Source organism: Zosterops lateralis (assembly GCF_965231275.1).
Source record: "Zosterops lateralis genome assembly, chromosome: 15".
Classification (NCBI taxonomy): Eukaryota; Metazoa; Chordata; class Aves; order Passeriformes; family Zosteropidae; genus Zosterops; species Zosterops lateralis.
In genome coordinates, this window is record NC_139775.1 from 7,014,587 (window position 1) to 7,027,633 (window position 13,047).

The window sequence follows — 13,047 nt, forward strand, 5'->3', positions numbered from 1 at the left end:
TATTCTCTGTTTTGAAGAGCAGGCAGAGGCAGCAGTACCTGCGTGGAGGGAGCTGGATGAGGCCGTTATCTCCAAGGGATTAACGGCGGCTGTGACTCACAACGAAGATGACTCAAAGACAGGCAGGATCCAGGGATAAAGTCAACCACGGTCCCATCAGCAGCCAATTCCACAAAGTCAGCACGGTCTCCTGAGCGATTAGTGCAGCCGCGCAGGGGCTGCAGAGGAGCAGTGCCCGGGTTTGGCTCTCCCTCTCCTGATCCTCGGCATCTGCAGCCTGTGATAGCTGCTGTGTGCAGCCAGCCAGGCACGGCCAGCTGGGGAAGGGAGGACTCCTGAGGACAGCCAGAAGGGGCCTTTGATCCCTCTAATCAATTCTGGTTTCAAATGTATTGAGGAGTTAAGAATGAGGGGAGAGGTTTGGGATGCTTTGATGTGTGTGAGTGGATGGATGCAGACCAGAGGCTGCACAGAGGGCAGAGATTCGGGAAGCAGGAAAGGTTGGAGGCAAGGAGCTGGGGCAGAAGGGGCTGAGGAGTGAGCGCTGATGGGGATGGACACACTGGTGCTCCCACAGGAGCTGGTGGCACTGGGACAGCGCAGGAGCTGCCGAGTGCCCGGTCAGTGGTGCCTAGGGGTGTTTGCCCTCTGCAGAGGGCTCAGACACCACAGCACAGCCCCGGCTGCCCCGTGCCCGTGGGAGTCTCTGGGACACTGGGACCAGCTGCATGCGTGGGCATGAACCAGCTGAGTTTGCCACTGGACATGACTGAGTGTTACCAGGGGAACATTTCTTGCCCTTCTGAACAGAAACAACCAGCCAAACCGGCAGCAGAGCTTTTTTTAGCTGTAAGGTTGTTCAGCCTGGAGAACTGAGGGCTCTGGGGAGAACTCAGAGCCCCTTTCTGTGTCTAAAGGGACTCTAAGAGAGCTGGAAAGGGACTTTTTACACGACAAGGGGGAATGACTCCAAACTCTTAGATTAGGTATGAGGAAAAAAAATTCTTCCCTGTGAGGGAGGGCAGGCCCTGGCACAGGGTGCCCAGAGAAACTGGGCTGCCCCTGGATCCCTGGAAATGTCCCAGGCCAGGTTGGACAGGGCTTGGAGCAGCCTGGGACACTGGACATGGGCTCCTCCCACGGCAGGAGCCGCCGCCGCCCGTCCCTATCCCGGTGCTCAAATGACCTCTAGTGGCAGGCGGGGACGGGGGCGGCGGGTTCGCTTTCCTTGAAAAATAAATAAATAAACAAATAAATAAATAAATAAACTAAGCTGAAATAAAAAGCAAATTGAGCCGGGCTCCTTCTCTCCCGAGATAGCAATGGTCGGTTAATTTTCTCTTTTCTTTCGCCGAGCAGTTTAATCAGTGACACGAAATTCACCAAGCAAGGTCACCCCGGTGCTCTCACACTGAGGGGGATCCGGTTGGGAGGGGATGGCCGTCAGTGTCAGTGATGGTGAGATAACGAGCTGGATCTTCCCAGAGCCTCTGGATTCCCGGGTGGAAGGCGAGCTGTGCCCACCAGCAGCACAATCCTCCTCTGTGCCCACAATTCAGGCACCAGGAGCGGCAGGAGAGGAGATGCTGTGGGCTCTGCTCCCAGCCCTCCCTGCCAGAGCACAGGGCTCTATGGGCAGTGCCACACCGGAGCTGAGCTCATCTCCTGGCATTCTTCGGGGGTAGGACCAAAGGAAAACCCTCTGCAAAGATCTTGCTTTAATTTGGGGTCACAATGCAGGATGGGTTCACTGTGGGCTGCTGGAGCTGGGATCCTCAGGTGGGAGCAGCCCTGCTCCAGGACAGGCTCCTTGGGGGACACTGCTGGAGTCCTCTGGATGATTTTAGGGCTTCCCGAGTTAAATTAGCTCTGATTATTATGGAAGAAGTTCATTTTACTCTGATAATAACTCTTACGCTGTTCACACAAGGAGGAGCTTGTCCTGCTATACCTCTCCTGATTCATTTGTGATGATGAATGGGCTCTCATCTTCTTTCTGACTCACTGATAGGGCAAATCTTCTCCTCAGTACACAGGGTGTCAAAGTCAGGCTGCAGTGGGGCTGTCCAGGGTTGGGACCCTCTGAAAATGGAGTCATCACCTACCACCAGCCCACATGAGTGAGCAGGTCAGTGCTGTGCTGGAGGCTGTAAGCAAAACCAAGGAGGGAGCAGCTGCCTGGACTCTGGGTAATTACAGGCTGGGTTTGCTTCTTTGCTTCCTTGTTTGCTCCCTACCTATGACCTAAAAGCAGGTTTCTGGGTTTGTTTCAGTATTCCAGCATGACTCTTTCAGTTTCCCTCAATTCTGAGTCCCTTGAGCCTCAGGGAGCTGGCAAACATTCCTGGATTGCAAACTGGTAGGAACTCTGGAAAACCACCAGGCACTCTTAACTAAAACTTAGCTTTAGCCAGTGCCTGCCCACAGCAGTTGGGGTGGAGTGATGACCCCGGGCTGGGGCTGAGGGCGCAGTGTGGATGTTCCAGCAGAACTGGCCCCGTGGGCTCAGCCTCAGCAGGTCCTGAGCTGGGCTGGGAGTGCTCAGAGCAAGGTGAGTTCCCTTCCTCATGCAGAGCTCACAGCTGAAGTCACAAAATAAAAACGAGTCATTGCTGCTGACAAAACAAACTGGAGAAGGAAATACAATTTCACACCCTGCCACCTTGTCAGCCTGCTTGTCCAGGAGACCTGCTGTGTGGGGCTGGGAAGGTGCCAGACCTGATTTGTCCTGCTCGGCTTTGAAGTTTTGTTTGTTTCTTTTTGTGCTGTTCAGTTGTACAACAGGGAAAATTCTGTGTCAGCCTCAGTTCAAGGCTTGAAAAGAAATGTCACAGCCCTAGATTGCCAGAGGGCAGGGATAGGTGGGATATTGGGAAGGAATTGTTCCCTGGGAGGGTGGGACGGCCCTGGCACAGAATTCCCAGAGAAGCTGTGGCTGCCCCTGGATCCCTGGCAGTGCCCAAGGCCAGGTTGGACATTGGGGCTTGGAGTTGCCTGGGACAGTGGAAGGTGTCCCTGCCCATGGCAGGGGGTTAGAACTGGATGAGTTTTAAGGTCCTTTCCCAACCAACCATCCTATTATTCTATGATTCTACAATTCAAGCACTTGTGTATTTGAGAATTAAAACAGCAAAGAGCAAAGCTCAGCGAAAGGTGCTCTGAGCAGCAGAACTGTGCTCAGATAAAACTGCTCGTAAATCACTAAAGTACTAAATGAGACAAAGTTCCCACACAGCTCCCAATAATTCATCATGGCAAAACACTGAAACTCCATGTTACAGCAAATAGTTTCTGTTTATTGATCTTTCTTTAACTAATGTGTGAGCATGACCTAAAAAAGTGCCAACACATTTTATGTTGTTTTGCAGAAGTTAGAGAACAGTTTACTGCTGAATGCATTTGAAGTGAAAGAGTTTAAAGTTTCAGAACTAATTTAAAGCTACAAAAACAACCCTGGTGCCTACAGCTGTGCAGAGACTACCAAGCCTCAACACTGCTCTAGTGTTTAATGGCTTTTAGAGTAACCCAGTCCCTCTGAAAACCACAGGGTATTTCCTTGCCTCATCAGGAAGTTCATGTTTTGTTTTTTAAAGCTATGAATGTGGGTGGCTGAGAACACTGGATGTGACATGAGCGTTTCTGTTGCAGGCAGGAAACAGCTTGGAACAGGCACATATGGCCTTTCCTTTGGGTCAGACAGGTTTGTCCAGGGTATGGCAGCATTCCCTAAATCCTGACCTGGTGACACATCCTGGAGTCATGGAATGGTTTGGGTGGGAAGGGACCTTAAAGGACATCCATCCCCTGCCCTGGGCAAGGACAACTTCCACTATCCCAGGCTGCTCCAAGCCCTGCCTAACCTGGCCTGAGACACTTCCAGGGATGCAGGGGCAGCCCCAGCTTCTCTGGACACCCTGTGCCAGGGGCTCCCCAGCCTCACAGGGAAGGATTTCTCCCCAATATCCTATCTGACCCTACCCTCTGGCAGTAGGGAGCCAGCATACTCCTGCCTGAGGTTCCTGCTGTGATCTCACAGCTCAGCTGCTTGTGGTAGGGGCCCTTGTCCAGCTGTGTCCAAAGCCCCCTTGTCCAGCTGTGTCCCGGGCCCCATGTCCAGCCACATCCAAATCCCCCCTTGTCCAACCATGTCCAAAGCCCCTTGTCCAGCTGTGTCCAAATCCCCCCTTGTCCAGCTGTGTCCAAAGCCCCTTGTCCAGCTGTGTCCAAATCCCCCCTTGTCCAGCTGTGTCCAAATCCCCCCTTGTCCAGCCATGTCCAAATCCCCCCATGTCCAAATCCCCCCTTGTCCAGCCATGTCCAAATTCCCCCACGTCCAGGCCCATGACCAGGTCAGACCCTTTGGGCTGAAACGTTCAGGCAGCAGCCAGGCAGGTTCTGCTGGACACAGGACCCCGCCACCCACAGCTTAGACTAAAATTTTAGATGAGAATAGTTTATTCTAAGGCTTCACTGTTTTTATTTGAAAAATAAACTTGCCTTTGGATTGATTCCTTTGAGACAGCAGTGCGGCAGCTGATGGGCAAAAGGTTTCCTGCGTAAAGATCTGAGAACTGGAAAATAAATATTCGTAAAGTGAAAGACTATTGTTTGTAAGTTTCAACAGATGGGTTAGACACGACAGCAGTTGCGTGACTTGAACGAGGCGGGGGTTTAAGCATGGCACGGTGGCGATACGCAGTCCAGAGGAGGGTAACTATTCTGGGATATAATGTCAATATTCACCTCAATCCCGTCCTTTCGTTTCCCGAGCCTTCATGAGGGGCGCGCGCCACGAACTCCGCTAGAGGGCGCTCGGGACAAAGGGGCGGGGCCTGCCGCCCCCACGTGACGTCGTGTCACGCGCGGCGCCGGGTCACGTGCGGCGTGATGGACGCGCTTAATCTGCGCATGCTCGCGCGGCCCGTGCGGTGTCGGCCGGGAAACCCCTCGGCGCAGCGCTGAGGGCAGGGGCGGCCGCGGGAGCCGCCATCGGGGCCGCGCGGGGCCGGACCGGGCCGAGCGGGCCCGAGCCCGAACCGAACCGAACCGAGAGGGGCCGAGCGGGGCCCGAGTCCTAATCGAGCCCAAAGCCAGCGAGGCCGAACCCGCGCCGAGCCCGAACCGAGCGGGGCCCAGCCCGGGTGGAGCGGGGCCGAGAGCAGCAGCCGGGCGGGCGCGTCGCGCTCGCCGAGGGCCGCGGTCGTTGCGGGGCGGGGGCCGCGGGCTCGCCACGATGGAGACCTGAGGCCTCGCCAGCCCTGAGGCCGCGGCCCGGCCATGGCGCAGCGCCGCGGGCTCTGAGCGCCGCTCGCCGCCCCAGCGCCGCCGCTCCGGCCCCCGCGGGCCCTGCCCGACCCCCGCGGCCCCGCCGCGCCAGAGCGGGCGCCGCCCGCGCCCCGCCATGTCGTGCGTGCATTACAAGTTCTCCTCCAAGCTCAACTATGACACGGTCACCTTCGACGGGCTGCACATCTCCCTGAGCGACCTCAAGCGCCAGATCATGGGCCGGGAGAAGCTGAAGGCGGCCGACTGCGACCTGCAGATCACCAACGCGCAGACCAAAGAAGGTGCGTGGGGTTGGGGGGCAGCGGTGATGGAGCGGCGGCTCCCGCGAGCTCGGAGCTGTTCCTTTGTAGCTGCTGCTCTCACAGCGGGCGAGCATGGATGGTTTCGTGTGCCACGGTGCTGCAAAAGTTTGGGTTTCCTGGAGTTGTAGGTAAAATGGGAGGGAAGGATGTCTTTACCATAACAAACCTGCCAGCTTTCTTTGAAATCTCGCGGAGAAATGTGAAGGCGATAGGAGTAAATAGCACATGGCTAATTTGAATGGGGGGAAAAAAGTGTGTTTGATGACTGAACTTTGTTTCATTGAAAGCCAGTGGCCATTGCAGTAATTGCTTAGAAGCAACAATTTGTATTGAGTGTATCAGTGAGTTACAATTTCTGCAGACCTTTAAAGCCTCTTGCACAGTCAGCGTTCTGCGTAGCAAAATTACTCTTGGGCATTCCTGGTTAATGTAAGTTTTTCAAACAAAAGACGCCATAATTTACATACTATTGAGCATCATTTCATCATTCTTGTCTAATTTATTTCTTTTCTTCCTGGCACTTAGCGTTTGCTGTATCAGGACAGTCTGGAAGTTTTATGGCAGAACATTTACAGTGAATATGTGTAAGAAATGTTCTTCAGGAAGTCATAAATTCTCTTAAATCGAATAAATAGTGCTTGATTCTGCGGTGTGAATATGGCCTTTTGTTACTATGATGCTTCAATTTGGTAATCTGCCATCCTGATAAGTTTGAATGTGATTAAAGTCTTCAGAGTGTGACTTTTCAGAAATAAAGAGAATTTTGTTTTCATTCCTGCAACGTTAAACCTTTTTATTTCCCCTCACTGTGGTTCTGTGTCTAAATAGTTCTTTTCTTTAAAATGTGCACTGGCGGATTTTTTTCTCTTTCAGTGTTATGTGTTGACGTTTAAACAGAATGCTCTGTAACTTCAGCCCTGACCTTCAGAGGGGTTGGAGTTTAAGCATCTGTTTATCTACAGATATTTAAATTATTTCCAGGAGAGTGTGAAGAGCCTTCCCAGCGCAGCATTAGGGGTGCAGGGGACGCTGTTGTGTGATAAACGTAGGTAGAGACACAGCTCAGAAATCTTGGATTTTTTAACAGTATGGAATAAAGTTGCGGGAAGCTTTTGAGGGCTGGGTTTGGTTGGCTGTGGGGGCTGTGCTGGGGAGTCCCCGCTGTGTCTGGGGCACTCGGGGCTCCCAGAAGGAGCCGCTGCTGTCCCCGGGGCTGTGGGGACAGAGCCCGGGCTGCGGCCCCGCCACGGGCACCGCGACAACCGCTTTGGAATAGACCAAACACGCGGAGTTGGGTTTAGCAGGTGGACAGAAAGCAAAGCTGTTAAGAGAAAAAAAGATGCTCGTAAACGTCACCTCATAAAGTATTACTGCAGCATCCGTGAGACTAGATTTACCAGGGTGTTACTTTGTTTTCATATGTAACCGGAGTTCAGGGAAGGAAAAGTGCCTCACTAGAAGTTTTAAATGCGGTGTTGCCTCAAGGTGAGGGTAAAAAGGCATTGTCCTGGCTCCTGTAGGCATGTTGTGTTACACTTTAACCTCTGCAAAATGAGTATTAAATTATAAATATATAACCATGTAAAATGTATAATTTTAAATTCTATATTAGTGACACAGATGCTTATTGAGCCTTTCCTAAGGGTGTTTTCCATGTGAAAAGGCAAAAATCCCTCTGTGGTTTGCAGAGCATAGCTAGAGAATGTATTTCCAAAACTTATGTCTGTCAAATCTTTGGTTTATATGCATAAATGTGAATCTTAGTTTTTAGTAATCAGATGTAGATGCTTAAATTAACCTGCAGAAATAAAAATAACAACTGTGGTGGGGTATTCTACCTAAGTGGGATGTTAGGAGTTCTTACATGTGGACGTAAGTATTGGGGTTTTATAACTTTGTCTCTTCAGGAGTCCTGAGTAAATGTTAAAATGGTATTTGGAAAGAACAAAGTGAGCCATGAGTGGAGATGTGCTGGATATTCAGATTGCTCCAAGATCCTGGAAGCTTTTACAGTTCTGGAGCTGTTACTTTTCCTAATAGAAGGCTAGCAATAGAAGAACTATTATAGGCTAAAAGTACAAAGGATTTTAAATATCAGTGGGAAAAAAGGATCTGATGGATTGTGTAAGATTCTGGGAATGCAGAGTGGGTGGGTGGGACCAGTTTTGTGTAGGGGGTTCCTCTCCCATGCTTGCTATGGAGGCATGTTCTCCAGAGCCTGCACTCTAGAGTGGTGCCTTTAAACTTGCCTCCATTTCATTGGATCTGGATTTTTTACCTCTCTTCTAAAACAAGTGTTCCCAGAATATTGTGAAAGAGCTGCAAGCTCCACAGCTGAGGTTTCTTGAGTGCTCTTTCCTGCACTGTGACATTCTGAAATGGAGCACTTGGAGAATGTGCCATACTTACAGGTCAAAATACAGAGGAAATAATCCCAAACCTTAGTTGTGAACTGGTGTGGGATGGCTGAATGGTTTTAAGGCAGGACAGTGCTCAGGCACTGCAGCCCCACAGTGACACCACAGCAGAGCCAGGAGCACCTTAAAGCAGGGCCCGGGTGGTGTAATGGGATTAGTGACTGCAAGTAGGGTGGATTTGATTGACTCATCCCTCCAGAGCAGTGCAAGGGCTCCTGTGGGGCACAGTGCAATGGAGATTCCCTGGGCTGTTTGGCCTCCTGGGCCAGCTTGTTCCAGAAGTGATGATCTGCCTGCTGTAGATGAGGTCAGGGATTCCTGTTCTTGGGGAAGCAGAAAATCCAACAGGACTGGCCCAGTCTGTTGCTTGGGAAGTTTCAAGGCTGCTTACTAGCCAGCTACAGTGATAGCTTGTCCCCAGGTGAGCAAGTGGTGGTGATGAGAACAGAGTTAAATCCTGTCTGGGGAGAAACCGTGTTCCAGGGAGTCCCTGTGTCCTGGTGGGGACAGCCTGGCATGGTGGCAGGCATTGCAGCCCTTCCCCAAGCAGCTGCCTAGCAAGGCTTTTCCCTGCCCTGGCACACCTGGCCTTGCCTTCCAAGGTCTCCTGGTGAGTTCTGTACTTCACCTGGGTGACAAATTACTCAGAGTGCTCAGAGCCGCTTGGGCAATGCTGTCAGATGGAACTGTGGATGAAAGCAGGCCACAAAATAACATGGGAACTTTTGTCAGTAATTTGTTTATAGCATGCATAAACACAAATCATTAAAACTAGCAGAAATTCATAAAATAGATAAGTTAAAAGGTGGGTGTTTTAAATTGCTCATTCAATGTGAAGCAGCATAAACTTGTCAGCAAATCAGAGCTCTTTGCACTTAGCTGTAAGAAAGTTGTGGACACTAATGCAGTAGTTGATGTCAGATTTCTGTGTCAGTGTGAGGCAGCAGTCAGGGTAGCTGCTGTTAACTAGTTTGCCTCCATTCATGCCTTGAAATACTTCTTTCTCTGGACTCTTTCAAGCTACTGTTTTCTTGTAGGATAAATAGCAAGTTTTAGACTGTTGTGTCTCTTCTGCTCTTGTCTTTAATATCAAGATATTTCTTTGTTTTTGCAGGCATTTTGGGTTAGTTGTGTACTTTTAGTCACAGTTGAGGTTGAAAAATTCCAGTAGCCCCTTCCTGGCCATCACTGGTGGTAAAACGAATTTGTGCTATGTGGTAGTGGGAATGAGCAGTGCTGCTGCCTCCAGCTTTTTCTGCTAAAGTTCTGCTTGGACCAGTGTGAGCAGTAGCTGTGTGGAGTTGGCCTCACTGCTCACCTCGAGGTGTGGAGTCATGGAGAGACAGTGACAGGGCTGTGCAGGCCCTGGGATACTTGAGTCTGTCCAGGGGATGTTGCTGCCCATGAGGAGCAGCAGTTCCTGTTGGGAGATGCCAGTTTAATCTGAAAGCCTTTTTGGAAAGCCACTGTTGCTTATCTTGTATCTCTGAAATCACAGTCCAGTGGTTTGTGATCTGAGGAATAACACTCCTGTTTGGCTCTGGTCCACGAGTAGAAACAGCTGCTCTGGTTCTAGAACTGCAGCTGGCACCATCCTCCAGGTGTTTGTCTCGGCCTCAGCACTGCTTGAGCTCCTTCCCCATCAGAAAGTTCCAGTGCAACCTCTCTTGACAGGTGCCTGTGTGAGGAGCAGAGCTCCAGGGCCTGTGTCAGGATGTGACTTCTGTAAGAGCTGCTGTTTCTGTCGCTGCTGGTCCTTTCACACAGAGTTTTAAACTACTCTGCAGTCCAGAGGAGTCTCACTGTTTGGTTCCCTGGGGGGAAGATCAGGAATTAGTTTCAGCTAAATGATTTCTCAGTTTTCTGAAGAAATGTTCTGTTAGTTGGAAGTAGAAGTAAAATTTTAATTTCATGGTTGAAGTGATGTCTTCTGCTAGGTATGTTTTGGTCTAAGGGAGGTTCCTGCCTGTAGGAACAATATACTGAAAAATGGAGCATAAATCGTGAGATACTTGTATTTTGTGTGTGATCACTGGGCAAACTCATCCTGACAGAGCTTGACTAGGTACACAACAGTCCTGAGTTTCAGAGCAGTGTTCTGATTCAGTCTGCAAAGGGAAGGGATTGGAATAACTAATACTGCAGGCACATCACAGGGAAGGACTGCTCATAGTGCTTTACGGTATTTACTTGTATCCAGCCTGTGTAAGGTCCGTATAAAAACCATTCTTATGGAGAGGGCTTTGTGTTTTAGGCTTATTCAAAGTGTGTCTGAGAGTTGGGTTTTTGTTTGGGCCTTATGCAAAAGGTCAGGGGGCTTTTCTTCTCTTTAGACAGTCAGCCCAGGACAGGCCAAGGCAGGGCAGGGGTGGCTTCAGGCACATGCTGTTTCCCAAAGGCTTTTCAAGGCTGCCTTCAGAAGTCGTTTCATTTGAGTCTCTCTTCTCTACAGAAAATGAGTGGAAAGAACTTGTATCCCTTTGGTTACTTCAGACTAGATGGTGATTTTAAGGGAATGAGGTACTACTTTAGTTTGAGCCACTTCTGTCCTACTTGTGAAAGCAGGCTCAGAAACGCCCAAATTTCTGTGTTCCAAACTGCAGTGCTGCCAGTTTCAGTTGCATTTCTCTGTCAGGCCCTGAGCAGCTGCCCAGCCTGGCTGGGGATGGTGCAGCTCCAAGCACTGAGCTGGTGGCTCTGCTGTTCTGCCAGGCCTGAGCAGGGCAGAGGGGAGTCAGGTGTACTTAACACACTGAAAACACTGGAGCAGAGTTTCTCTGCTGTAGCTGGTGCCTGGTTTGTTCAGGACCAGCAGTCACAGACTTCAGAGTCTGCTTTATGCAGGTGAGGCTTGGCTCTGGTTTGTTTTTCTCCAGAGATCTCTTGGTTTCATAGCCAGTCAGAAGCAAAAACAGCCTAAAACAGATGAGGGAAAAACCTCATGCATTATCAGACTCTACTTTAGTGTAATTTGAAACTATTTTGCTCTTGGCATTCAAACTAACTACAAAAACTGAAAATGATTTTGCTGCTTGTGTTTGATAATCAAACCTGAAGATTCCTTGACAGGTGCTGTTGGTGTGTTGAGAGGATGAAAGCCTGATGTTATGTATAAAATTTTGCTTTTAGATCTGTAAAGGGATTCTCAAAAGTGCTCTGTAATTACATATTAAATGCATTCTTACAAATTGACTAATGTTTTTTCTGTATTGATGTTGTTTCCAGAATACACTGATGACAGTGCTCTGATTCCCAAGAACTCATCGGTGATTGTGAGGAGAATCCCCATTGGAGGAGTCAAAGCAACCAGCAAAACATACGTGATGTAAGTTCTGCAAACTTTGTGTCCTTTGGGGGGGTCACTGTGCCCACCTTGGTACTGACAGCACCTGCAGAGGCACTGGGGGTGTAACTTGCTTGGTAAAGCTGCTGCTGGTGTTTGTTGTCATGGGGTAGATTTCAGTGTGTCTGTCCCAAAGGAGACTTGGATTTTGGTGTTCAGACAGCAACAGTGGTAACTTTGGAGATAATTCTATTGAGTTTGGTTTGGGGTTTGTTTTTCTGAGATTCAAGGGCAGATCCTTTTTCCTCTACATGGGGAGATTCCTTATTATACATGTCTGCCTTTTTCACAAAGACAGGTTCACATTGCAGTGTAAACTTAGCATTTGTTCCTATCTCAGAAGTGATTCTGGGTGTTGGACTGTCACCTGTGTCTGGGGAGGTGGGGCAGGATATGACAGGTATTTTTCTGCCTCAGGTCTGGGCGGGTTGTATAGTAGTTGTAGAGGAAAGACCAAGAGTTGCCAGCTGGTGAGCCATGCAAACAAGAAGTTTAATTCCTAAGTGATTCCTGTGTGTTTCCTAAACACACAGTATCTGTTTGAGGCAAGAGAAAAAGAACCCTAAAGGGTGTTGGCTTTTATGCAAGTCCCATGAAGGAATAGTTAATCCTGTCCAAACTCAAATCTCAGAAGCAGTTTAGCACATTATCAAATGTACTGATTACTTTTCTGTCTGTACCCAAGCTGGGCAATCTGTGCTCCAGATTTTAATTCTGTATTTCTAAGGTTTACACCTGATTCTCTGTCCTCAGTATTGATTAAAATCACAGATATGCAAACGCAATCCTGACTACAGGATTATTGCTGCGTTGATGTTTTCATACAGTCCAGATCTATAATAGCTACATCAGCTCTCTTGGAATGGGCATGTTTTTCAACCTCCTTAAAGCCATGCCTCTTCACCACCAGCAGGAGATATTATTAGCTTGTGGTTTTGCCATGTCTTTCTGATGTTGGTTCTCAATAAAGTACCCTGAGGAGTTACAGTGTGTCTTGAACAAACAATACAGCAGCATCCTGGTACCCATGAACCATTTGCAAGCAAAAAACCCTGAATGGATGTGGCTCTGCATGTAACCTTGGGGCATGTTACTGCAGGAGCTGGTGCAGTGCTCCCCAGCTCTCCCTCAGGATTCTGCACCCACAGCACTGTGCCCGTAAACACAGCCTGGCTTTGGGGCTCATTCCAGCTGAGTGCTGTCCTGCCAGTGCACCTCATCTGGTGGTTTAAAGGGCTCCAGAGAGTCAAAGCTGGCATCAAAGATTCTCTCAGTACCTGTGGGGCATCAGGAGAGAACAACACTGCTGTGGGAGAGTTGAAAATTAACCAGGCAGATGAGCTTTCTGCTCCTCAGCTGGAAACACTGCAGGAACCACTGCTGGGGTGGTTAATGTTTGGGGATGGGGGATGCTGCAGAGGCCTTCAGAAAGGCATTACTCACCTTGCAGTAAATGGCTGAAGCAACTATTGTGTGGTAATCCAAAGTATTTCCGTGTGCTCCCTCACCTTCAGGAAGTGTAATTGGGAGCCTAGGGGGGTTTAGCAGTGGCAGGAAGCTGAGCCTCTCCTTTGGCATGTGAATTCCCCAGCAGCCTTTGCATTGCTTCTGCTCATGGGACTCCTTGGATGATGCCTGGATTGTTTGTTAGCTCTCTCAGTGGCTGCATGTGTGGTTCATGATGAGCATGCAGGTCCAG

General features: G+C 49.6%; 1 protein-coding gene across 4 annotated transcripts in view; it reads left to right on the plus strand.

Moving 5' to 3' along the window:
* The first annotated feature begins 4,917 nt into the window (after positions 1–4,917).
* RBBP6 (RB binding protein 6, ubiquitin ligase) overlaps positions 4,918–13,047 on the plus strand; it is a 28,696-nt gene continuing 20,566 nt past the window's right edge. For all 4 annotated transcript variants that reach the window (XM_083872538.1, XM_083872540.1, XM_083872539.1 and 1 more), the window contains exons 1-2: positions 4,918–5,567; positions 11,231–11,330. In XM_083872538.1, coding sequence (XP_083728664.1) covers positions 5,402–5,567; positions 11,231–11,330 — 266 coding nt within the window. In that variant the 5' untranslated portion in view covers positions 4,918–5,401. The remainder of the gene's footprint in view (positions 5,568–11,230; positions 11,331–13,047) is intronic.